Below are 25,582 nucleotides of genomic sequence, written 5' to 3' on the forward strand. Positions count from 1 at the left end.
TTAAAAAAATACTTTATCATTGAAATGGAACAGTTGCATGAAAATGCACATATAAAATAAGAACTGGCACACAGAACAGTAGAATAAATTGTAATCTTCCCCAACCTTGAAACTCATGCACAGTCTATGAAGTCTTTATAAAATAATTACCTTCAAGTCCATGGTCGTATTTTGCCTATAGGCGACTTTGAAGCAAGGTAAGACATGCCTCATAACATGAAATAAAACTTTCAGCTTTCAAACAATTACATATCATTTCAAAGTGCATACTGCCTCCAGCTCACATTGTAAAGTGGTAGGTGACACGCTGATATGATTGCCTGTTGCCTGCACTTTAATGGGAGGTGTGCTTCAATGAACAGTTGAGAAATAAAACGTAGAATTTTAATTGTGCACCAAAACTGTTAACAACATGCCTTTAGAATGGCTGCGCAATGAATTGGCTTATAAAAGCACGTGTTTTACTCCAGAAGCAATCAACTGGGAGCTGCAGCAGAAATCCCACTCAAAATTGGCTCTGTATGCTGTGCGCGTCTGATAGTTGTGCTGGATAAATAAGATAGGCCTACATTATGACTAACGGAAATAAACAGGGCAATTTAATTCCTCTAAATTATGCAAATTACCCTATAGACCGAAAAGCATGACGGTCAAATGTATTTATATCAACTGGTATTTTCATAAATTAATAAAAAGCATTTTTCTCCCAGTCATTTTGGCCGGGAACAGATTTATTTAAATAGCCTTTTCATAAAGGCAAAAGCGGGCAATTGCCAGCTAAAGGAAACACTGTGTGATGTTTACCAGACTGCACAGCACACACTTAACAGCAGCAGGGCAGCATTGCCATTGACCAGCCTATCTAAAAACACAAGGTTTCTTATAACCGTCATCTAAAATGTACACAAATCCATCCCATGCACGTCTGGATTATAGTCTAGTACTGTGAATCTGGGTTTACTGAATGATAGTAATCTGAAATATGCTTCTCCCCCCTTTGTTTTTATACCTCACATGACAAATTGGCTCTAGCAATGCAATTGCATCAAGGTCAAAATGTGACAATGAGAGGCAAAGGCATGGTATACGTACGTCTAGATTTAGCCTTGGCTTTAGCCTACATTTGAACTAGAGACAAAAGAAGTGGTCAATCCTACACCTCAAGCCTATAAGTAAGTTGTAGATTTTGGGGCGGCAGGTAGCCTAGTGGTTAGAGCGTTGGACCAGTAACCGAAAAGTCTGTCGTTCTGCCCGAGACCGTCATTGTAAGTAAAAATTTGTTCTTAACTGACTTGCTTAGTTAAATAAAAAATGTAAAAATAGACTAGGCGAGATAATGATATGACGGTGAGAGTCACGGCAAGGCAGTCTAAGGAAGGAGTGAGGGTTTATCAGAGGAGCTGACCCACTTTGCGGGCTGCATACTGAGCAGCGCGGCTGGCTGACGACAATGTTCCCAACAGGCCAGGGGCTCGCTATGTGTGGACGGTGGGCTGTTCAACGCCGCGCCCAGCCCCGATCACTCTGTGTGAGCAGGGCTCTGGTCAAAAGTAGTGCACTAAATTCAGAATAAAGTGTAATATGGGATGTAGACACTATCTAGACTACTTCCTGTTCCAAATATGGGGGGGGTCAACGCTAGCTAGTAGCCAACAGTGTTTGTGTGTTTATAATGAGGGATAATGCGATGTGTCCTTGCGCAAGTTGATACAAGTGCATAGAGAGCTCAGCTTACTATGGAGATTGATACAGCTGGGGAAATGTGTGTGTGGTTGAGTATTATCCTGTCTGATGTACAAAAGCATACATTTTGGCCATATCAAATGACTTCCACCACTGGGGAGGATGAATGAGGGGGTGGCTGAATGATGATATAACACCTGCACCATGAACATGTTATTCTGTGTAGAGGGTGGCCTTTCAGCTTGGCCTTAAAACAAGACATACTATGGGTGGGGGGGGCGAGCAGTGTACCCCTGTGATCAAATGTTTTCTGCAGCAGCAGAACCAATCCATTTAAGAGGCTTCCTGATAAGTGCATGATCTGGCTGCTTCTTAGAATGTGCTGAGCTCGCTTACACACACACACACACACACACACACACACTCTTTGAAGTGGAAACAAAGGCAACACCCCCCGCTGCCTGGCACTTGGGTGACCTTTCCTTGACTGACCATCAACCACCACAGCACCACAGAGCTTCTGAGCGATTGACCACCAGGGCAGTTCTGGGTATACAAAAGGAGACCTTTAGAAAGGGGGACTAATGTGGCAGTAAATCCTCTTATTTGAGGATAAAACATGAACCACACAATGTCCTTCGGTGAGGTAAAACAGGGGTTAAATATCACTGGGGGAATATTTATCTGTTTCTCTGTGCAGTGAGTCTCTTTTAAATCCAGAGAGACTCGAACAAAACAACAAACTTCCTCATCTAAGCCAAGCAAAGCACAGGATGTACCAATGTTCTTGTGTGCCTGCCTGATGTATTTGTAATCCTAGGTTAATGTCGTTTCATTGGTCAGTTTCTCAAAATAAGTACCTTCCCCAACAATTGGATCGGAGTTATTGTGGTGGCGATATTGCCTTTGGTAATAACAGCAACCACCCGCCACCACTCACAACAACTGATCATCTTCTCTTACATCCAGAGAGACAAACTGGTTTGTGTTCATTAGACATCAAACAGAACAAAACTGACTAAAACCGAGGGACTACAGGGACTCATTTTCATTTTCAGCTGAAAAATGTTTGGAAACTATTTCCATTCCTGCCCTAATGAACACGGCCAAGGAAGGGAAAACAGGCTTCTTAGGAAGCCCCGGGCCACGTCTCTCTCTCCATCAGTCACTGTCCGGACTAGCCTAGATCGAACACCCCTGGAGCAGGAACAGGGGGACTCTGTGGGCATGCGCACATCGTATCACCGTGTCTGAAACTCAGAACATTCCTTCTCACCCGGCACTCTCCCAGATGCTCGATGACATTTTTCACTGGCCCGCTCAAAATGCCATCTTCCTGATAATGCAACAGCAGCCCAGGGCTCTGTGCAGTACGGCCTAGCTTCAGCTCCCGCTTCCCTCATCTAGCTGGGGGACTTTGGTTACCTCTCAACACAGTGCAAATGGCCTGCTCTGGTCGTTAGACATTTCAGAACTGAACCGTCGCTGAGGTCATTGCTCCTGGCCATGTAATCCAACAGCAATGTTCTGATCAAAACAAGTTGTGAAGTTGTTCTCACTGCAATATAAAAGACTTGGTTTACACTTTCTAGGCCTATGTCGATTTATAGGTTCTTCATGACTTTGTGAAACTCTCACACAGTCCATACCGCTGGCAATTCCAAGATTATTCTTAGGTTACCCTGAAACACTAAGAGTAGGGTTGCAAAATTCAGGTAACTTTGTCAAAAACGCCACAGGTAATTGGATCAGGAAAAAACAGACAAAACTTCTGGCTTTAATGCACCGACCGCCTACCTGCTATCTTGATGTTCATGTGTCCGTCCAGCAGCAGGTTCTCAGCCTTCAGGTCTCGGTGGACTATGTTGCGGTTGTGGCAGTACTCCACCGCTGACAGGATCTGCCAGAACTTGCGCCGCGCTTCCAGCTCGCTCAGTCTCCCGTGTTTGGCCAGGTAGTCTAGAGAGGGGGAGAGGGTCATAAGTTCAGCTGTCTTACATTCAAATCAGGGGTGGCTAGGATGCAAAGGCCTCAAACATGTAGACTTGTGTTCTCAAAGTCTTCTTCCTAGCTAAGGCTTGCTAGACTACATATTAGACCAAATCCATCAGTGTAACTAATAGAATCACCACTCTGCTCATGCCTGAACAGTAATAGGCTAGTACAATTCAATTTGGGTTTGTTTAGCCAAATCCATGATTGTAGAGTACAATCACAGAGGCATGGAATACCTCAGCTCGCTCAACTACTCTTACAGTAACCACCCTTCTCCCAGCCAGACAGCCGACAGAGGATAGGACAGTGATGAGCCACAATCAGGAGCCTGGCCTGTGATCGGGTTGATGAAGCAGAGTAAACATCCCCCCACATGGATATAATCATGCGGTCAGTCACCACACCCAGGAGTGCTGGGTCAGCCCCCGGGCCCTCAGCCAGCCAAGCCCACAGACCCAGCCCTAACAGGCCTAACTAACACAGACACTGCTCCGCTGGGTAGTAACAAACACATTATAGCCTATGCCTACTTTAACACACAGAAAACATTCAAAATGAAGAGATTGACCAATTTATTTCCTCATCAGCCAACTAGGAGGTAGGTTACTCAGAACTGGCCTGTTTGTGCATGAGGAAATAAAGGGCTCCTGAGTGGCGCAGCGGTCTAAAGCACTGAATCTCAGTGCTGGAGGCATCACTAATATATACACACACACACACACATATATACACATATACACATACGAAGTCGGAAGTTTACATACACCTTAGCCAAATACATTTGCAACGCAGTATTTTTTTAATTTTATTTTATAATTCCTGAAATTTAATCATAGTAAAAATTCCCTGTCTTAGGTCAGTTAGGATCACCACTTTATTTTAAGAATGTGAAATGTCAGAATAATAGTAGAGAATGATATATTTCAGCTTTTATTTCTTTCATCACATTCCCAGTGGGTCAGAAGTTTACATACATTCAATTAGTATTTGGTAGCATTGCCTTTACATTGTTTAACTTGGGTCAAACGGTTAGGGTAGCCTTCCACAAGCTCCCACAATAAGTTGGGTGAATTTTGGCCCATTCCTACTGACAGAGCTGGTCGTGTTTGTAGTCCTCCTTGCTCGCACATGCTTTTTCAGTTCTGCCCACAAATTGTCTATAGGATTGAGGTCAGGGCTTTGTGATGGCCACTCCAATACCTTGACTTTGTTGTCCTTAAGCCATTTTGCCATAACTTTGGAAGTATGCTTGGGGTCATTGTCCATTTGGAAGACCCATTTGCGACCAAGCTTTAACTTCCTGACTGATGTCTTGAGAAGTTGCTTCAAAATATCCACATAATTTTCCTGCCTCATGATGCCATCTATTTTGTGAAGTCCACCAGTCCCTCCTGCAGCAAAGCACCCCCACAACATGATGCAGCCACCCCCATGCTTCACTGTTGGGATGGTGTTCTTCGGGTTGCAAGCCTCCCCCTTTTCCTCCAAACATAACGATGGTCATTATGGCAAACAGTTCTATTTTTGTTTCATCAGACCAGAGGACATTTCTCAGAAAAGTAGGATCTTTGTCCCCATGTGCAGTTGCAAACCGTAGTCTGGATTTTTTTATGGCAGTTTTGGAGAAATGGCTTCTTCCTTGCTGAGCGGCCTTTCAGGTTATGTCGATATAGGACTCGTTTTACTGTGGATATAGATACTTTTGTACCGGTTTCCTCCAGCATCTTCACAAGGTCCTTTTGCTGTTGTTCCGGGATTGATTTGCACTTTTTGCAACAAAGTACATTCATCTCTAGGAGACCGAACGCATCTTCTTCCTGAGCGGTATGACGGCTGCGTGGTCCCATGGTATTTATACTTGCGTACTATTGTTTGTACAGACGAACGTGGTACCTTCAGGCATTTGGAAATTGCTCCTAAGGATGAACCAGACTTGTGGAGGTCTACAATTTTCTGAGATCTTGGCTGATTTCTTTTGATTTTACCATGATGTCAAGCAGTCTGAAGGTAGGCCTTGAAATACATCCACAAGTACACATCCAATTGACTCAAATTATGTCAATTAGCCTATCAGAAGCTTCAAAAGCTATGATGTCATTTTCTGGAATTTTCCAAGCTGGCACAGTCAACTTAGTGTATGTAAACTTCTGACCCACTGGAATTGCGATACAATGAATTATAAGTGAAATAATCGGTCTGTTGGACAGAATTGTTGGAAAAATTACTTGTGACATGCAAAATAGATGTCCTAACCAACTTGCAAGAACTATAGTTTGCTAACAAGAAATGTGTGGGGTGGTTGAAAAACAAGTTTTAATGACTCCAATTTAAGTTTATGTAAACTTCCTGACTTCAACTGTGTGTGTGTATATAAATATATAAAAATTGCTCATAAGAGGGGGAGGGAGTTACCTAACTCCAACGTCCCTGGCTGCTGCAATGTTGCGCAAAGAGCTGTATCACACTCTTCTGTCCTGACGTTTACGCTGCCTCTCTGAGGGACAAACAGGAGGAAACTATTTGGGCCACGCACCCTTTCCTTGAGACAAATGCTTACATTTGAATCTATTTTGGACTTGGCTTATCTTGTTTTGGTTGACAACTAGAATAGTCTACATGTAATTTTTTTTTATATATAAAAAACTCCCCCTGTCCATCTCTAACGATCATGGACCCATCATGGCTCGATTCTGTTTATATTTCTTTAATCAGTATTCAATGATGCTAATAGTCTATGTGAGCGCACACAGCAACTCCAGAAATTATTGTCGCTGCATAATCCACACTGAATTCCCTATCCAAGAGGTAACAGAGCACAAAGTCTGGGACCAAAAGGCTTCTTAACAGCGTCTACCCCCAAACCACAAGACTGCTGAACAGTTCATCAAATGGTGCAAATAAGCATTTCACGGTAAGATCTACACCTGTTGTATTCAGTGCATGTGGCATTTAAAAATAATTTGTAACCATCCGCAAATGTCAAATCAAACTCGTTACGCCAATTACAACCTTCAAATCCTGCAGGCCCATGAACAGATATAATGGGGGAGAGAATTAATACTTCCTAATTCATCGTTTCTCATCCAGCCTCATCAACAGCCTCTGGGGAACACGTTTCATGGCGGCCTCTTCACACCTCCAACCAGCAGGCAACCATGCATGCAGGCTTGTACTTCACACCCTCACATAGCATGGAGGGAAGGAGACGGAGAGGAATGAGCACCCATATCCCTCTACAGTAGGGCAAAATTACGTTGAAGAAATTCAGGTGCCCAACCAGAGTTCGGGTTTTTAGAGTCCGAGTCATTTCAAGTAATTTAGTGGGTGGGTGGGGGGGGGGTCGATGTTCCTCACAACAACACCGTTGACCATCCTGTGCTTAAACAAGAGGGCTTGATAAAAAATGACAGATGGAGCAAGGGCAATAGCAAGCATTAAACTGAATTATAATTCACTCATATACATAGAGATCATCATGCAGATGGGAACACGGCTAAAGTTCCAGGAAACTGTGACATTATAGACAGACAGTGTTTCTGATAAATGGTTAACCTCAGAGGAAATGAGAAAAACATTACACTGATTAGAGAGGGTGTCACATTTCATATTGTTACCCCTCTTGACTGAGGCCTCTCTTTGTGGCGTGTCACTAATAAAAAAAAAATGAAAAACGCACTTGGCATGGGAATGTGGCGAGGTGCTCTGAATACAGAGACTGGGTGGGCTAGGGCTGCTGCAGCTACACAACACAGCTATGCGATAAACCTCTCTGCATACACCGAGTAGTAGGCCTACAGCGGCCTCTTGCTCTATTGTACCTGACCAATCCCTCACTAGAGAAAGTTTGGACTTTGGATCCTGGATACCTGTCTGGCTGGAATTAGCTGACACCATGACATTGGACAATAGAAGTGTTGTTCACTGTGCTACATACTATTTCTATTGCGTTGAAATAGACATTACGAGAAACACAACACAGAGGTTGACATGATTTTTGAAAGTTAATAATTATGCTGTGGCTGATGTACTAAAAGACCCAGACACATAAAACATACAGTCGTCCTTCTGAACTGAGCTGCAGGACTGGAAGGAAACTGCTTAGGTGTCACCATGAGGCCATTGGTGATTTTAAACAGCTATAGAGTTCAATGGCTGTGATGGGAGAAAACTGAGGATGGATCAACAACATTGTAGTGACTACACATTAACCTAAATGACAGAGTGAAAAGAAGGAAGCCTATACAGAAAATACACACATACAGAATACAAATATTCCAAAACATGCATGGCACAAGTCACTAAAGTAATATTGCAAAGCCTAAATGCAAAGCCTTATGTTTGGGGCAAATCCAAAACAACACTCAGCCCCCTTATTTTCCAACATGCTGCAGCATTGTATGTGTATGCCTGACATTGGCATGAAAATAAATGGGATGGAGCTAAGCACAGGCAAAATCCTAGAGAAAAACCTGCTTCAGTCTGCTTTATACCAGACACTGGGAGAGGAATTCACCTTTCAGCAGGATAATAACCTACAACACAAATCCAAATCTACACTGGAGTGACTTACCAAGAAGACAGTGAATGTTCCTGAGTGGCCAAGTTACAGTTTTGACTTGAATCTTCTTGAAAATCTATGGCATGACTTGATCTCCAACACCTTGACATAGCTTGAAGAATTTTTAACATAATAACAGGCAAATATTGCATAATATAGGTCTGCAAAGCTCTTATGAGACTTACCCAAGAAGACTCACATCTGTAATCACTGCCAAAAGGTGTTTCTAACATGTATTGACTCAGGGGGGAATACTTATCTAATCAAGGTATTTGTGTTTTTTTTTTCTATTAATCTTAATTAATTCTTCCACTTTGACAGAGTATTTGGGTAGATCGTTAACAAAAAAAAATCATTTTAATCCCTATTTGTAATGCAACAAAATGTGAAAAAAAGTTAAAGGGGGCGTAGACTTTCTATAGGCACTGTACCAGCTAGAAGGTAAACCAGCCCTGGCAAGCCAGACCTTCAGCTTCACTGTTAGCCTCATCTGTTCCTTTCGCAACAGCGTTTGGTTCACTCCAGAGTGCTTCCGCGAAGGGCCAATGACACAAAAAAAAGCACATTCATCACACCAGTAGATGTATGAGTAATGCACTGCTTGAACGTCAGAAGGGGCAAGGAGGAGGACCGACAACATGGCAGCACAGTCAGGTGTACTCATTCAAAGAAGTGTTGCATTTTGGGAAAAAGAGAGGGGGGGGGTGAATGATGAATCACAGATCTAGGACAGGGTGTTAAAAACAATGAGGAAAAAGCTCAGAAGAGCACCGAGTTCCAGGTCTGTTGGGGAGATGTGTAATCTTTTAACAGCTGCTCAGGTTTAGAAGAGATTGGAGAGCCGAGCGAGAGCAGGACCCGGCGTCCGTAAATTTCTGTGCTGGCCAGCATCCAGACAACCAAGCAGAGCCTGGCCACCGAACAAGGGCAATAACGACGCTCTCCTGCCTTCAACGTCTCAGCTCCAAATGTATTTTCCTGAAACTTAGTGCTGAAGTAAAGACGTACCCATAGGCTACACAATCCAACACTTATAGAGCATGCCCCAGGTCAAATCAGCCAGCAAAGAGATGATACTAGTGTCAGCTAGGTGAGTCGACAGTGTAGCCAAGCCTTTTCAGCTCAGAAAAAAAACAGATACCTACTGAGTAACAGAAGAAAAAACATTATAGACCCAACTATTGCAGCAGACAAAAGAAGTTGACAGGCAAAATTAATCTCGCCGGTGCACTCTATCAAGAAGACAGATGTGTTCAGGCCTAGTCAATAAAAACCCACCCACCCACTCTCTGGCAGTTAATATGCATGGCCTACATTTTTTCACCCCCTTTCCAAATTCAAATGGACATCCCCTTCTTCTCTCCCCCCTCTCCTCTGCCTGGAGGTTCTGTTCCGGCGCTCCTTCTCATTATTTGTGGTTGACCCAATTTCTCCAGGTTTGTTCCACTCCTGCAGGGCTGGCTGGGTGGGTGGGTGAGGCTCACTAGCCAGCAGACAGGTTGGAATGGCTGCTTTCACTGTGTCCGGCACCCACTACCCTGCCAGACTCAAACTCCATAGGGCTGGGATGGATCGTAGAAATAGACCTATTGAAACAGTTTAAGTCATTGGCTTGTATAGGAATGTCTATTCTAGTAATTCTATGGGATGGACAGACTAGATCTGCTCCCAGACAACTAGCTAGTTGACACTCAGAGTCTAGGACAAAGCTGGATGGACACGGACCGAGAGCAGTAGGCTTATAAATAGGACTTCTAAACAGCGATTTCTTTTACATGTATTTTTTTATTTCACCTTTATTTGGGGAGGCTTGGGCAAGTTGCTGGGGGGGGGGGGTGCAGGGCTGTTGAAAGGGGTAGGGGTAGATGGGTGAAGTGCTTTCTGGTGATTGGGTAAAGAACTGTGGCTTTAAACGAAGCTACTTGACAGCCAGCTACTCAGTCAAGTTGTACAAATGTAGCTTGGTGGCTCTTTAGATTGATGTTAAGTGGAAGGGATGTCTGTTTATAGTGGAAGAAAACAGAACATTATAATCCTGTTTACTTACGTCAGCTATTGTGCTGCTTGCTGCGTGTCTGTCAATATCAGTGATGATGTTGATGCATTACCTAACCATATTACACCGCGCAATCAGGACTTACAGCACAATAAGTGGGGACAAAATGGTTCTGTAATACCTAGACATGATCTGCGAAGCAATCTAAGGATTCTTTGAAATGAGGTTACCCAATGTACTGAGCGCACAATCAAGTCCAGTCTATTTCTATCATAATAGGCTGATTGCAAGACAAGTCTTCCAAGTGCCACAGAAGCCAATACGGCCCCGGAAAGAGTCCCAAATGGCACCCTATTTCCCTATGTAGTGCACATATTAAGGGCCCTGGTCAAAAGAAGCGCACTAAAAAGGGAATAGGGTGTCATTTGGGATGCGGCCCCGGAATCAATGCAGTCGTCTTTGTCCCATTCACTCGCCCTACTCTGTACCCTTCATTATCAGTCATGGTGAAAACAAGATGGCTGTTGTTAGAATCAACACCAGTGTCAGCTCTGAGCTTGGCCCTGGCATAACCCAGGCACGGGGAGACGCAGTGTCGAACACACAGTCTGTTTATTTAGTGCAGTATCGCTGCTTTGTGCACACACACACACACGATGACCATCCAAAAGGCATCAACTGTTTGATTTGCTACATTTCCCTCCTCCTGAACCTCTGTATACATGCATTACTCTGACTTGGCAAAATCACACACCCTTAGACGTGAGAGTGTGTGTAAGAAAATTAAAAAAAATGGAACATGAAAAACATAGTGTCTTCAGAAAGTATTCACACTACTGGATTTATTCCACATTTTGTTGAGTTACAGCCTAAATTTAAAAAGGTATTATATTGAGATGTTGGGTCACTGGCCTACACACACACACACCCCACCCATAATGGAATTGTTTTTAGAAATTGTTACAAATTAATTACATTAAAATCTGAAATGTATTTAACACCTTTGTTATGGCAAGCCTAGATATGTTCAGGAGTACAAATTTGCTAAACAAGTCAAATAATACGTTTGCATGCAATAAAAGTGTAGAGGATCGGACCCTTTTTTTCAACACTGACGTTAGTGGAAATGTGAAATTAATGTAGGAGAACACATTAGATCTGGTAAAATATAACCTGTTCCATCAGCTTTGAAATGCAAGAGAAATGCCATTATATCACTTAGGAGTCTAGATGTAATTTAGATTGCAGTGTATATGTGCAAAGTTTTACTGATCCAATGAACCATTGCATTACTGTTCAAAGTCTGGTCAATTGATATATTTTCAAGTACATAACTATAGAGAACATACACAAATGATATGGTAATAATCACATATGTGTGGGGGTGGGGGGCAGACACAGCAGGGGTTCAAACTGTAGAACAGATTTTATCAAACAAAACTATGCTACATTTGATCTCTGGGACCCTCAGGATGACAAATCAGAGCAAGATTACTCAATGTAAGTACATTATTTACCTTCAGAGGTGAATGTATCAAACCAGTTGTTGTTGTGTACTCTCCTCAAACAATAGCATTTTTTCCCCACTGTAATAGCTACTGTAAAATTGTACAGTGCAGTTAGATTAGCAAGAATTGAAGCTTTCCGCCCATATAAGACATGGACATTTTCTTGTTACTTACAGCATCATGCTAATCACATTAGCGCATGTTAGCTCAACCGTGGGGAGGACACCGATCCCGTAGAGGTTAATTAACAGGATTTTTGAATGACAACCTAATCTCTGTAGCATACGTATACAATTATCTGTAAGGTCCCTCAGTAGAGCAGTGCATTTCAAACACAGATTCAACTACAAAGACCAAGGAAGTTTTCCAATGCCTCACAAGGGTGGCACATATTGGTAGATGGGTAAAAATAAAAAGCAGACATTGAATATCCCTTGGAGTAGGGTGAAATTATTACTTACACTTTGGACGGTGTATCAATACACCCAGTCACTACAAAGACACAGGCGTCTTTTCTAACTCAATTGCCAGAGAGGAAGGAAACTGCACAGATATTTCACAATGAGGCCAATGTTTGAAACTGAGTTTAATGGCTGTGACAGGAGAAAACTGAGGATGTCTCAACAACATTGTAGTTACTTCACAACAATAACCTAAATAAGTGAAAAGAAGGAAGCCTGTACAGAATAAAAATATTCCAAAACATGCATCCTGTTTCCAATAAGGCACTAAAGCAAAACTGCAACAAAAAAAAGTTAGCTTCATGTCTGGAATACAAAGAGTTACCTTTGGGGCAAATCCAACACAGTGTCACTGAGTACCACTTAATATTTTCAAGCAGGGTGCCGGCTGCATCATGTTATGGGTATGCTCGTCATTGGCAAGGACTATGGAGTATTGTAGGATAAAAATACAGTTAAGCACAGGCAAAATCATTGAGGAAAACATGGTTCAGTCTGCTTTCCAACAGACACTAGGAGACAAATTCACCTTTCAGCAGGACAAACCTAAAACACAAGGCCAAATATACACTGGAGTTGCTTACCAAGACCACATTGAACGTTCCCGAGTGGCCTAGCTACAGTTTGGACTTAAATTTGCTTGCAAATCTATGGCAAGACTTGACAGAGCTTGAATAATTTTCAAAAGAATAATGTGCAAATATTGTAAAATCCAGGTGTGCAAAGCTCTTAGAGACTTAGCCAGAAAGACTCACAGCTGTAATCACTGCCAAAGGTGATTCTAACATGTATTGACTCAGGGGGTTGAATACTTATGTAATCAAGATATACAGTGCCTACGGAAAGTATTCAGACCTCTTGACTTTTTTCACTTTGTTACGTTACAGCCTTATTCTAAAATGGATGAAATAAATACACCTCAGCAATTTACACACAGTACCCCACGATGACAAAGTGAAAAAAGGTTTTAGTATTTTTTCAAATTTAGAAAAATAAATAACTTATTCACATTCAGACCCTTTGCTATGAGACTCAAAATTGACCTCAGGTGCATCCTGTTTCCATTGATCATCCTTGAGATGTTTCTACAACTTGATTGGAGTCTACCTGTGGTAAATTCAATTGGATTGGACATGATTTAGAAAGGCACACACACAAACCGACACACCTGTCTATATAAGGTGTGCCAAGGTTGTAGCGTCATACCCAAGAAGACTCGAGGCTGTAATTGCTGGCGGAGGTGCTTCAACAAGGTACTGAGTAAATGGTCTGAACACTTATGTAAATGTGATACTGCAGTTAATTTTTAATACATTTGCAAACATTTGATACAAGTTTTTGCTTTGTCATTGTGGGGTTGTGTGTTGATTGATGAGGAACCGCACTCTGTGCATCGTCAATGGGCATGGATAAGGCAGACAACGTTGCGGCGGGCCTTGTCTCTTCATTTTGTTCCCGGTAAAGAAATGTCATCATTCACGTGTCAAGCAAGCACTCTCTTTGCTCCCTCTATACAAAAAAATACAGTTGAAGTCAGAAGATTACATACACTTAGGTTGGAGTCATTAAAACTCATTTTCAACCACATTTCTTGTTAACAAACTATAGTTTTGGCATGTCGGTTAGGACATCTACTTTTTCCAACAATTGTTTACAGACAGATTATTTCACTGTATCACAATGACCTGAAAGGCCGCTCAGCAAGGAAGAAGCCACTGCTCCAAAACCGCCATAAAAAAAGCCAGACTATAGTTTGCAACTGCACATGGGGACCAAGATCGTACTTTTTGGAGAAATGCAAAATCTCAATCTCAAGACATCAGTCAGGAAGTTAAAGCTTGGTCGCAAATCAAATGGGTCTTCCAAATGGACAATGACCCCAAACATACTTCCAAAGCTGTGGAAACATGGCTTAAGGACAACAAAGTCAAGGTATTGGAGTGGCCATCACAAAGCCCTGACCTCAATCCTATAGAAAACTGAAAAAGCGTGTGCGAGCAAGGAGGCCTAACAAACCTGACTCCGTTACACCAGCTCTGTCAGGAGGGATGGGCCAAAATTCACCCAACTTATTATGGGAAGCTTGTGGAAGGCTACCCAAAACATTTGACCCAAGTGAAACAATTAAAAGGCAATGCTAGCAAATACTAATTGAGTGTATGTAAACTTCTGACCCACTGGGAATGTGATGAAAGAAATAAAAATATATAATTCTCTACTATTATTCTGACATTTCACATTCTTAAAATAAAGTGGTGACTAACTGACCTTAGTCAATTTCTTACTAGGATTAAATGTCAGGAATTGTAAAAACCATAGTAAATGTATTTGGCTAAGGTGTATAAACCTCTTACTTCAACTGTATAAAAAATGCGAGAACCAGAAAATGCTGCTTATCTAACCAAGATGGCTGGTGGCAGCAGTGCTGGTTTATATTGGAGCAGACCAGAGAGCCTGGCGCGTCTGTTGGTGATAGAACATGCGCCTCCTACCGCAATGGTGCATCAAGATAGGACTTACAGAACCGAATTAGGTTATTTCTTCTGGTTTTTCCCCCCTTTCATGACCACTTTCTTATTAATTCTTCACAGCTAGTATACCTCTCGCTTTTTCATATCAATAACTGCTGCAGTCCAGTAGTAAAATCCCAAATGTTTGTCTTCCACTTTTTAATGGGGCAAAGGTTAACCAACCCACTCACCATGTGCACACCCTCAATCACACAGAACAAGAGGATCACTATACACAGCTCTGCACTGCCTACAGTACAACGATGTGTCAAACATCATGCAAAACAACTCAAAATCACTTTACATAACCATTGGGAAATGGCTTGCGTTGGGAAGAAGGCCTGTCTGTGACATCCATGTACTGTAGAAAAGCTAACTTAGCTAACTTTGCTAACATGCTTTTCACATCTTGACCTACATCATACGATATTATCTTAGGTTTAGATTCCACCTTATATGGTGGGCATATAGAACGGACAGGTAAGCCGGTATCATCTCTGTACAGATACAGATGGGTATTGAAGAAAGCCTGTTGTTGACTGACTTTTAAACTGAATATGGAGGTCAGACAAGCGCTATTAACCCGTGCCGCCTCCTTGCCCTCTCCCTGCTCCGGTGGGTGCCATCCAAGTGGCACAACAATGTAAACGATGGTCTTAGGACAAACTACCAGATTTGTTAAGTCAAAATATAGTCTAGGAAATCATCTCCAAATTCACTATCTACTCGACTCACAATCATAGAATTCTAATTATATGGTTTTAACGCAATGGTTCTCACCTATCACAATCTTCACTGAAAGTAAGCTTTGGGGCAAGAAATGCAAATGGTGAGGAACTCAAGGGAACATTTAATCAAATCTCACAACAGGTGGAGGCATTCCTTTTCCCTACGGCCTGTCCTTCAACAGACAAAAGATGACGTAAAAGCCAATCAGTAACATACAATGCATTTGGAAAGTATTCAGACCCATTTACTTTTTCCACATTTTGTTACGTTACAACCTTATTCTAAAATACCCCATAATGACAAAGCAAAAACTGTTTTTTTTAGAAAATTAAGTAAATATCACATTTACATAAGTATTCAGACCCTTTACTCAGTACTTTGTTGAAGCACCTTTGGCAGCGATTACAGCCTTGAGTCTTCTTGGGTATGGCACTACAAGCTTGGCATACCTGTATTTGAGAAGTTTTACCAATTCTTCTCTGCAGATCTTCTCAAACTCTTCCAGGTTGGATACAGAGCATCGCTGCACAGCTATTTTCAGGTTTCTCCAGAGACTCCAGTCTCTGGTCCGGTCCACTCAAGGACATTCAGAGACTTGTCCCGAAACCACTCCTGCATCGTCTTGCCTGTGTGATTAGGGCCATTCTCCTGTTGGAAGGTGAACCTTCGCCCCCCAGTCAGCGGTCCTGAGCAAGTTTTTATCAAGAATCTCACGGCACTTTGCTCCGTTCATCTTTCCCTCGATCCTGACTAGTCTCCCAGTCCTTGCCGCTGAAAAACATCCCCACAGCATGATGCTGTCACTACCATGCTTCCCATAGGGATGGTGCCAGGTTTCCTCCAGATGTGACACTTGGCATTCAGGCCAAAGAGTTCAATCTTGGTTTCAACAGACCAGATAATCTTGTTTCACATGGTCCGAGTGTCCTTTTAGGTGCCTTTTAGCAAACTCCAAGTGGGCTGTCATGTGCCGTTTACTGAGGAGTGGCTTCTGTCTGGCCACTCTACCGTAAAGGCCTGATTGGTGGAGTGCTGCAGAGATGGTTGTCCTTCTGGACGGTTCTCCTATCTCCACATAGGAACTCTGGAGCTCTATCAGAGTGACCATCGGGTTTCTTGGTCACCACCCTGACCAAGGCCTTTCCCCCCGAATGCTCAGTGTGGCTGGGTGGCCAGATCTAGGAAGAGCCTTGGTGGTGGATGATGGAGGCCACTGTGTTCTTGAGGACCTTCAATGCCCTCAGAACAGCCTCAATTCATCGGGGCATGGACTCTACAAAGTGTCGAAAGTGTTCCACGGGGATGCTTGCCAATGTTATCACCAAATACTTCCCACCGTTGTGTCAAGCTGGTTGGTAGTCCTTTGGGTAGTGGACCATTCTTGATACACACGGGAAACTATTGAGCGTGAAAAACGCATCAGTATTGCAACTCTTGACACAAACCGGTGCACCTGGCACCCTTTACCACAGGGTTCCCGAACCTTTTCACTCAGGCCACCCCTCCAGCATTGGGGAACATTTTGCGCCACCCCTGTGTGCGTGCCACATTTATTTCTATGGGCACAAGCATGGTTCATGACACACCCCTCTGGTTGGCGGAGAGAAAATGTTGCCGGTTTAAAGCCTATTTCAAGCAATTCTACCCATTTTGGCATGGGCTGCAGAGAACATTCTACATTTTGCAATGTATAATGTGTATTCATGTGACATTTGAGTGACTACAACATCACAAATAAAATCTATGGGCTAAAAAACATTAGCTGACATGGGTTAGTTGATCCAGACATTTCTTACACGTTATAAAAGCTCTCGAACGTATGCAATGACTGACCAGACAAGAGGAACTGATGATGCACTACCCAATTTTGAAAGTGCACCTTGTGCATTCTACTATTACAGCTTTCAAGAGTATCGAGTTGCAAAAAATTTAATAAAAAGACCCCCACGCCCCGCCAACACAGTTTGGGAACCACTGCACTACCATGCCTCTTCCCAATTCACCCTCAATGGCACAGATACAGTGGGGCAAAAAAGTATTTAGTCAGCCACCAAATGTGCATGTTCTCCCACTTAAAAAGATGAGAGGTCTGTAATTTCCATCATAGGTACACTTCAACTATGACAGACAAAATGAGAAAATAAAATCCCAAAAAATCACATTGTAGGATTTTTAATGAATTTATTTGAAAATTATGGTGGAAAATAAGTATTTGGTCAGTAACAAAAGTTTCTCAATACTTTGTTACATACCGTTTGTTGGCAATGACAGAGGTCAAACGTTTTTTGTAAGTCTTCACAAGGTTTTCACACACTGTTGCTGGTGATGTTTTGGGGCTGTTGCTGGGCAACACGGACTTTCAACTCCCTCCAAAGATGTTCTATGGGGTTGAGATCTGGAGACTGGCTAGGCCACTCCAGGACCATGAAATGCTTCTTACGAAGCCACTCCTTCGTTGCACGGGCAGTGTGTTTGGGATCATTGTCATGCTGAAAGACCCAGTCACATTTAATCTTCAATGCCCTTGACTGATGGAAGGAGGTTTTCACTCAAAATCTCACGATACATGGCCCCATTCATTCTTTCCTTTACACGGATCAGTCGTCCTGGTCCCTTTGCAGAAAAACAGCCCCAAAGCATGATATTTCCACCCCCATGCTTCACAATAGGTATGGTGTTCTTTGGATGCAACTCAGCATTCTTTGTCCTTCAAACATGACGAGTTGAGTTTTTATCAAAATGTTCTATTTTGGTTTCATCTGACCATATGACATTCTCCCAATCTTCTTCTGGATCATCCAAATGCTCTCTAGCAAACTTCAGATGGGCCTGGACATGTACTGGCTTAAGCAGGGGGACACGTCTGGCACTGCAGGATTTGAGTCCCTGGCGGCGTAGTGTGTTACTGATGATAGGCTTTGTTACTTTGGTCCCAGCTCTCTGCAGGTCATTCACTAGGTCCCCCCGTGTGGTTCTGAGATTTTTGCTCACCGTTCTTGTGATCATTTTGACCCCACGGGGTGAGATCTTGCGTGGAGCCCCAGATCGAGGGAGATTATCAGTGGTCTTGTATGTCTTCCATTTCCTAATAATTGCTCCCACAGTTGATTTCTTCAAACCAAGCTGCTTACCTATTGCAGATTCAGTCTTCCCAGCCTGGTGCAGGTCTACAATTTTGTTTCTGGTGTCCTTTGACAGCTCTTTGGTCTTGGCCATAGTGGAGTTTGGAGTGTGACTGTTTGAGATTGTGGACAGGTGTCTTTTATACTGATAACAAGTTCAAACAGGTGCCATTAATACAGGTAACGAGTGGAGGACAGAGGAGCCTCTTAAAGAAGAATTTACAGGTCTGTGAGAGCCAGAAATCGTGCTTGTTTGTAGGTGACCAAATACTTATTTTCCACCATCATTTGCAAATAAATTCATAAAAAATCCTACAATGTGATTTTCCGGATTTTTTTTCTAATTTTGTCTGTCATAGTTGAAGTGTACCTATGATGAAAATTACATGCATCTCTCATATTTTTAAGTGGGAGAACTTGCACAATTTTTTGGCCCACTGTACACAAACCATGTCTCAACTCTCTCAAGGATAAAGAAGGATTTTAAGCCTGTCTCCTCCCCTCCATCTACACTGATATAAATATATTTAACAAGTTGCATGAATAAGGGATCATAGCTTTCACCTGGTCAGTCTATGTCATGGAAAGAGCAGGTGTTGTTAATGTTTTGTACACAGCATATAGGCTACAGCATGCAAGTACACAATATAACTAACAGGAGAGGAGAGGTGACAACGCATGACAAAATCTTTCAGCTAAAATTGTTTGACATCGTTTCCAGTCAGGAATAAATTCACTTGGTACGTCTGCTTCACTTACCGAAAATCTCCCCGTTTTTGGCATACTCTGTCACCAAGTAGAGCATGTTCTTGGTCTCCATTACCTGTGAAAAAGGGAAGGAAACAATGAGTAAGCAATAAGCACAGAGCAAAACAGATTAAGGCCAACCTCAGCAATGACCTTGGTGCTGTTAAGATGTAAATTCATCTGATAATCCTCGTGCATAGATTCCTGGAAGTATTAGGCTGGCTGACGTGGGTGTACTGAGAACAGCAGAACAGTCTTAAATGAAAGGATCATAAAAGAACAAATGAATTAATACAAACTTGCATTGATCAGCAGAGTAAATGTTGCAAATGTCACACCGTAAACGCTCATATATGATGCTCACAGCAAAAAAATAATGCTTTGTTTTTTGGAATTACAAAAATGACACAAATATGGAACACATGAGAGAATGGGAACGAAGTTCTGGTTGAACGGCTCCGCTATTCCCAGTAGAGAGAGGGTACTGATAGTGCCAGAGGTGTGTGTGGGAGGACACCAAGGGCAGCATCCCAAATGGCACACTATTCCCTATGTGCACAGCATCCCAAATGGCACACTATTCCCTATGTGCACAGCATCCCAAATGGCACACTGTTCCCTATGTGCACTTCTTTTTGACCAGGGACCTATGGGAAGTAGTGCACCACATTGGGAATAGGATGCCATTTGGGACGTGACCTAGAATTAGCCAAAGAAAACAAAGGGATGAATAGAGATTAAAAAAATATATAAACACATTATTTATTATTAACACAAACGCATCAGATACATTCACATAGAAATCCCACAAAGTGGTTATTTCATGTAAATTCCCATCTGGGCTAACTTACCCTTTACTCTGCACCATTTCTGACCAATATGCCCCTGTCTCCATGACTTTACCAAAAACCCTGTAGGGATAATCAATGTCACTTATCCCAGTGCTTTCCATAACATGCCGATCACATGGCACTTACTATCCAAATTCTGTCACAGTACTTGGTCAATGATGCAAATGGAGAAATTACATTGGATTGTTATCCCATGCAAATGTCAACATTATAGCCTACAACTTCTCTGAGTTGTTGAGAACGCTTGATGGGGACAAATAGGCCATATATTGATGAAGGTGGGGATGAGGAGTTCATTGGAAACAGTGAAGAGCTGTGTATGTGACTGTGGGAAACTTGAGCCTCTGAGTCCGCAGAGGGGGCATCCTGTGAAGCAAAGACCCCAAGACAAACTGAACAGGGGGGCGGTTGGTTGTTTGGAGATGAGAGAGCCGATGCCAAGCCTACTGCCCTCTGTTTATGAGGCCTGAAAGGAAATGACTAATTGACCCATGCCGTTTGTATGGAAGAGCTGTTGGAAATAATGATACACTGTGATTACACAGCAAAGCCTGGACCAGAGCCATTTGGTTGTGTAATAATAATTAACTGCTATTCACATTCCCAACGACCAAAGTGACCAAAAGTCTTATGTAAGAAAAATGAAGTCTGGGGTGGGATTTTCGGGATGACTGGTAGAGGACCTCCTCTGATTGTGGCGCTTGACAGCTGAACATTGCTCCCCCCCCCACTGCTATTAACACGAGAGGCTGAACCCTACAATACAGTTTGTGTGAAATTTTGTTAAGCACCTTGACACGTTGCTTGGTTGGTTAGTTATTAACTCCGTCAGACGTCAGTTCTGATATCTATGAAGGTCTAGGACTGTGAAGGCCAGGTAGATTGGAGATGTTTGCTCACCCATTAGAAAATGTCCTGAATGACCATAGGCATTGCACATTTATACAAAAACCCAGGAGGAACAAATAAAAATGGATTATATTTTGAATACTGGTGTTTTAAAAAGGAGAGGTTTACCTGGTACAACTTGATGATGTGCGGGTGGTCCAACATTTTCATGATCTGTACCTCCCGGTAGATCTTCTCCAGGTTCACAGCATCTAGTTGGCTCTTGTCGATGATTTTAATGGCAACCTGTAGAACACAGAATACAGTGATGAGTCCCTGGACAAAACATTCAAAAGGATTCCCTTGAGGTCTTTTTTGTGGAAAGGAATAATAATAATAATATATATATATATATATTTTTTTTCTTTTTTTTTTTAATGTGTAGGCATACATTTTAAAGTGTTGCTTAGACTGAGGCAGATAATTCTAAGAAAGTACAAAAGCAAAAGCGGTAAGCAGTAGGCCTAGCTCTCCCTAATATAATTCCACAGCACTCTTAAGTTCTTGCAAGGCGAGCACAGACAATAAAACTCAAACGCTATCCTTTGCACAAAAAACTGTTTGCTAGGGGAAATCAAACAGCTTTTATATTCTGTCATCCACACTGGGTGAGAGGTAAGGGGGGCAGACACGAGCAGAAGCTGCTGGAAAACAGGCAATTTCTTCATCCTTGCAAGAGTTGATTAACAGTGTCCATGTCATGATAACATGCAATATCCCAAGCCTCGCTCTCTCATAAACAGCATTTCATCACCACCAGGACTTGAAGAGATCCAAGTGTCTGCAAGCCAAGCTCTGGAGTAAACGAAAACGAGTGGAGGCCTTTAAATCATTCTACTCTAATCTTACCCAATACAATGCTTGATTACATCCATATCACAGCACTAATGCTCCCTCCCTCTTCGTTATGAACAGAAGACATGTCCATCTTGATCACACCTACATCATTGCGCAAAATGGTACGCAGCATTATCTGGATATGTGTTCAACATTCACCTCCTGCTACCATTTCTGTCAAGCCGTCTACACATATTGTTTGACGCATACGTTCAATATTTCCAATGTATGCATCACACAGAAGGCACTGCAACTGCCTCTGCAAGGCAAACGCAGTGTTCCATTGGAAATGAATGTACTTCTGGTGTACCAAAACTCAAAGACGCTTTCGCAGTAATGAGGCGTTAGGCCTACTGCCAGCCCCTACAAGGAGGTCAAGGAAGGTCGGGGGCATTTTTGGACTGAGGACCTACTGATCACAAGATCACTAAGACGATATGAGTAACGAGAGAGATTTTAAATCTTGAAAAGTCAAGAATCCAGGACAGTGGGCTGCTGCTAATACCATATCCAAGCAATAAACACTAAACAGGGGCTGACCGTTTTGCTTTGCAATTACTAGTTATGTACAGAGTAGCCCCATAATGGACTAAAGGAGCCTAACGATACTCATTATAATCCAAGTACCTCAAAATATTCTAGTTAAAGGGGAAATGGCTTTGGAAGCCAAAACAGACAAATACTCCAACTAAATGTGAATTGATTCTCAAATGCGGTACGGTTATAGAAACATAAATCCCCCTACTTTCAAATCACATCAAAATAATTCCACAAACGCAAAAAGCACACATACACTCTACAGTTTTAACACAGTTGCAGCCAACGGTATTTTTCATTGACAACACGTTTGTGGCATACGTCTTCTGTTTACATACAGGTGTGGAGACGCATATACAGTACCATTCAAAAGTTTGGACACCTACTCATTCAAGGGTTTTTCTTTATTTTTAATATTCTCTACATTATAGAATAATAGTGAAGACATCAAAACTATGAAATAACACATGGAATCATGTAGTAGCCCAAAAAAGTGTTAAAATATATTTGTAAGCTATGTAACCTATTATTAAATAATGGCTATAAAGATACTTTTAGATTTGTATCATTTAGATAGAATATTGATTAACCACGACATTGATTTTGAGATATGAAGACTTATTATAAAATTAAATATAACTGTTCCACGAAAATGTGCATCTGAAAAATCACAACTGGCACGCAGATCAGTAGAAATGGTACGATAATTTGACACTCCAAATGGAAAAGGTTGCCGACCGCTGGTGAAGCCTTTTACCAAAGACTTCAGGAGTGCAAGGGACAAAATCTGGTCAAGAACATTTTTTTTCTTTCTGGTTAGGCTATAGTGATCTCTGGCTCCCTGTTTTTTTGTAATTTGTATGTCTTTTTAAATCGCAGTGCCTAAAGCGTCAGACAAGCTCAGTAGCCTATGTATAGTTGATATTATTCAAATATAGGGTGTGTGTCTATATATGGAAACATTTGTCACCATCTGGATGTCACCTTGACATGCCAATTAGCTAGCGTAACGAGATTGTATCGAGGTTCTTCCCACTGTTTCGCTTCACCGGGCAGATGTATCATGTTGCTGGCAGCAGCTAACGTAGCCAATTTGTTCCATCCCACTTGATTATATTTTGAGTAGGATAGCAGCCTACACAAAAAAATAACTTGTAGTATTGGTAGTCACCGTGATACAGTCTACTGCTCAATGAGAGTTTGCAATGCAAGCAGGCAACACAACATCACCGGGCACAGTGTGTCCTTAGTTTCTGCTTGCCGGCTAATGCCGAGCCCTGCTGTCCTGCAGTAAGGAGAGGGAAGTAGCTAGATTGTGTGGCCAATATCATGCCAGGATGACAGCTAAAGCACATTTATTGTAGCGATTTTCACCAAAAATTTACAACTACGGCATTAATATCTATATAAAAATAAACAATTACCCCGATAGAAATGGAATGACTCTCAAGTCCCAACTTGACAACAACAACAAGACAAGTTTCTAATTCTCATTGAACTCACAAGAATAAATTAGCTAGCTGGCGAGGGCTCATTAGCACAACTGATTGAACCGAATCCGTCCGTCCCCATTCAACTCTTGCTGCATGACGCACATTTTGGGCACCTGGCGTCTCCGTATAGCCTCTCCCAGTGCCCTACCTGTGCTAATTAGCTAGCTACAGTACCAGTTAAAAGTTCGGACACACCTACTCATTCAAGGGTTTTTCTTTATTTTTACTATTTTCTACATTGTAGAATAATAGTGAAGACATCAACACTATGAAATAACACATATGGAATCATGTAGTAACCAAAAAATCCAATCAAATTTTATTGGTCACATACATGTGTTTAGCAGATGTTAATGCAGGTGTAGAGAAATACTTGTGTGAAACAAATCTAAATATATTTTATATTCTTCAAAGTAGCCACCCTTTGCCTTGATGACAGCTTTGCACACTTTAGGCATTCTCTCAACCAGCTTCACCTGGAATGCTTTTCGAACAGTCTTGGAGGAGTTCCCACATATGCTGAGCACTTGTTGGCCGCTTACTTCCTTCTATGAATAATCAAGTACGTGTCCTCCCTCCAGATTGACAGGAGCGCTCCAAAAAAAAAGACAATGAATAAATTGACAACTCGTAAATGGAATGAAATCATAATTTTAATCACAAGTGTAGTCTACTGTAGGTTGTGCACTCTAAAAACAACATGTCCACACCTTCAATAACAATGGTAAGACTAGAATAATAATACACTGCTCAAAAAAATAAAGGGAACACTTAAACAACACAATGTAACTCCAAGTCAATCACACTTCTGTGTAATCAAACTGTCCACTTAGGAAGCAACACTGATTGACAATACATTTCACATGCTGTTGTGCAAATGGAATAGACAACAGGTGGAAATTGTAGGCAATTAGCAAGACACCCCCAATAAAGGAGTGGTTCTGCAGGTGCTGACCGCAGACCACTTCTCAGTTCCTATGCTTCCTGGCTGATGTTTTGGTCACTTTTGAATGCTGGCGGTGCTTTCACTCTAGTGGTAGCATGAGACGGAGTCTACAACCCACACAAGTGGCTCAGGTAGTGCAGCTCATCCAGGATGGCACATCAATGCGAGTTGTGGCAAGAAGATTTGCTGTGTCTGTCAGCGTAGTGTCCAGAGCATGGAGGCGCTACCAGGAGACAGGCCAGTACATCAGGAGACGTGGAGGAGGCCGTAGGAGGGCAACAACCTAGCAGCAGGACTGCTACCGCCGCCTTTGTGCAAGGAGGAGCAGGAGGAGCACTGCCAGAGCCCTGCAAAATTACCTCCAGCAGGCCACAAATGTGCATGCGTCTGCTTAAACGGTCAGAAACAGACTCCATGAGGGTGGTATGAGGGCCCGACGTCCACAGGTGGGGGTTGTGCTTACAGCCCAACACTGTGCAGGACATTTGGCATTTGCCAGAGAACACCAAGATTGGCAAATTCGCCACTGGCGCCCTGTGCTCTTCACAGATGAAAGCAGGTTCACACTGAGCACGTGACAGACATGACAGAGTCTGGAGACACCGTGGAGAACGTTCTGCTGCCTGCAACATCCTCCAGCATGACCGGTTTGGCGGTGGGTCAGTCATGGTGTGGGGTGGCATTTTTTGGGGGGTCCGCACAACCCTCCATGTGCCAGAGG

The 25,582-nt window shown here is 42.4% G+C and overlaps 1 protein-coding gene across 2 annotated transcripts in view; it reads right to left on the reverse strand.

The window, feature by feature from the left end:
* Positions 1–25,582, reverse strand: part of sik2b (salt-inducible kinase 2b) — a 63,479-nt gene that overhangs the window by 27,309 nt on the left and 10,588 nt on the right. Inside the window, exons 1-4 of one of the 2 annotated variants that reach the window (XM_042295822.1) lie at positions 23,926–23,949; positions 21,178–21,294; positions 19,322–19,385; positions 3,481–3,642 (exon numbers count right to left, since the gene is read on the reverse strand). In XM_042295822.1, the coding sequence (XP_042151756.1) occupies positions 3,481–3,642; positions 19,322–19,385; positions 21,178–21,219 (268 nt within the window). In that variant the 5' untranslated portion in view covers positions 21,220–21,294; positions 23,926–23,949. Of the gene's footprint in view, positions 1–3,480; positions 3,643–19,321; positions 19,386–21,177; positions 21,295–23,925; positions 23,950–25,582 lie in introns of those variants that run through there. The other variant, XM_024442063.2, reaches the window with a different exon arrangement.

Source organism: Oncorhynchus tshawytscha, linkage group LG13, assembly GCF_018296145.1.
Source record: "Oncorhynchus tshawytscha isolate Ot180627B linkage group LG13, Otsh_v2.0, whole genome shotgun sequence".
Classification (NCBI taxonomy): Eukaryota; Metazoa; Chordata; class Actinopteri; order Salmoniformes; family Salmonidae; genus Oncorhynchus; species Oncorhynchus tshawytscha.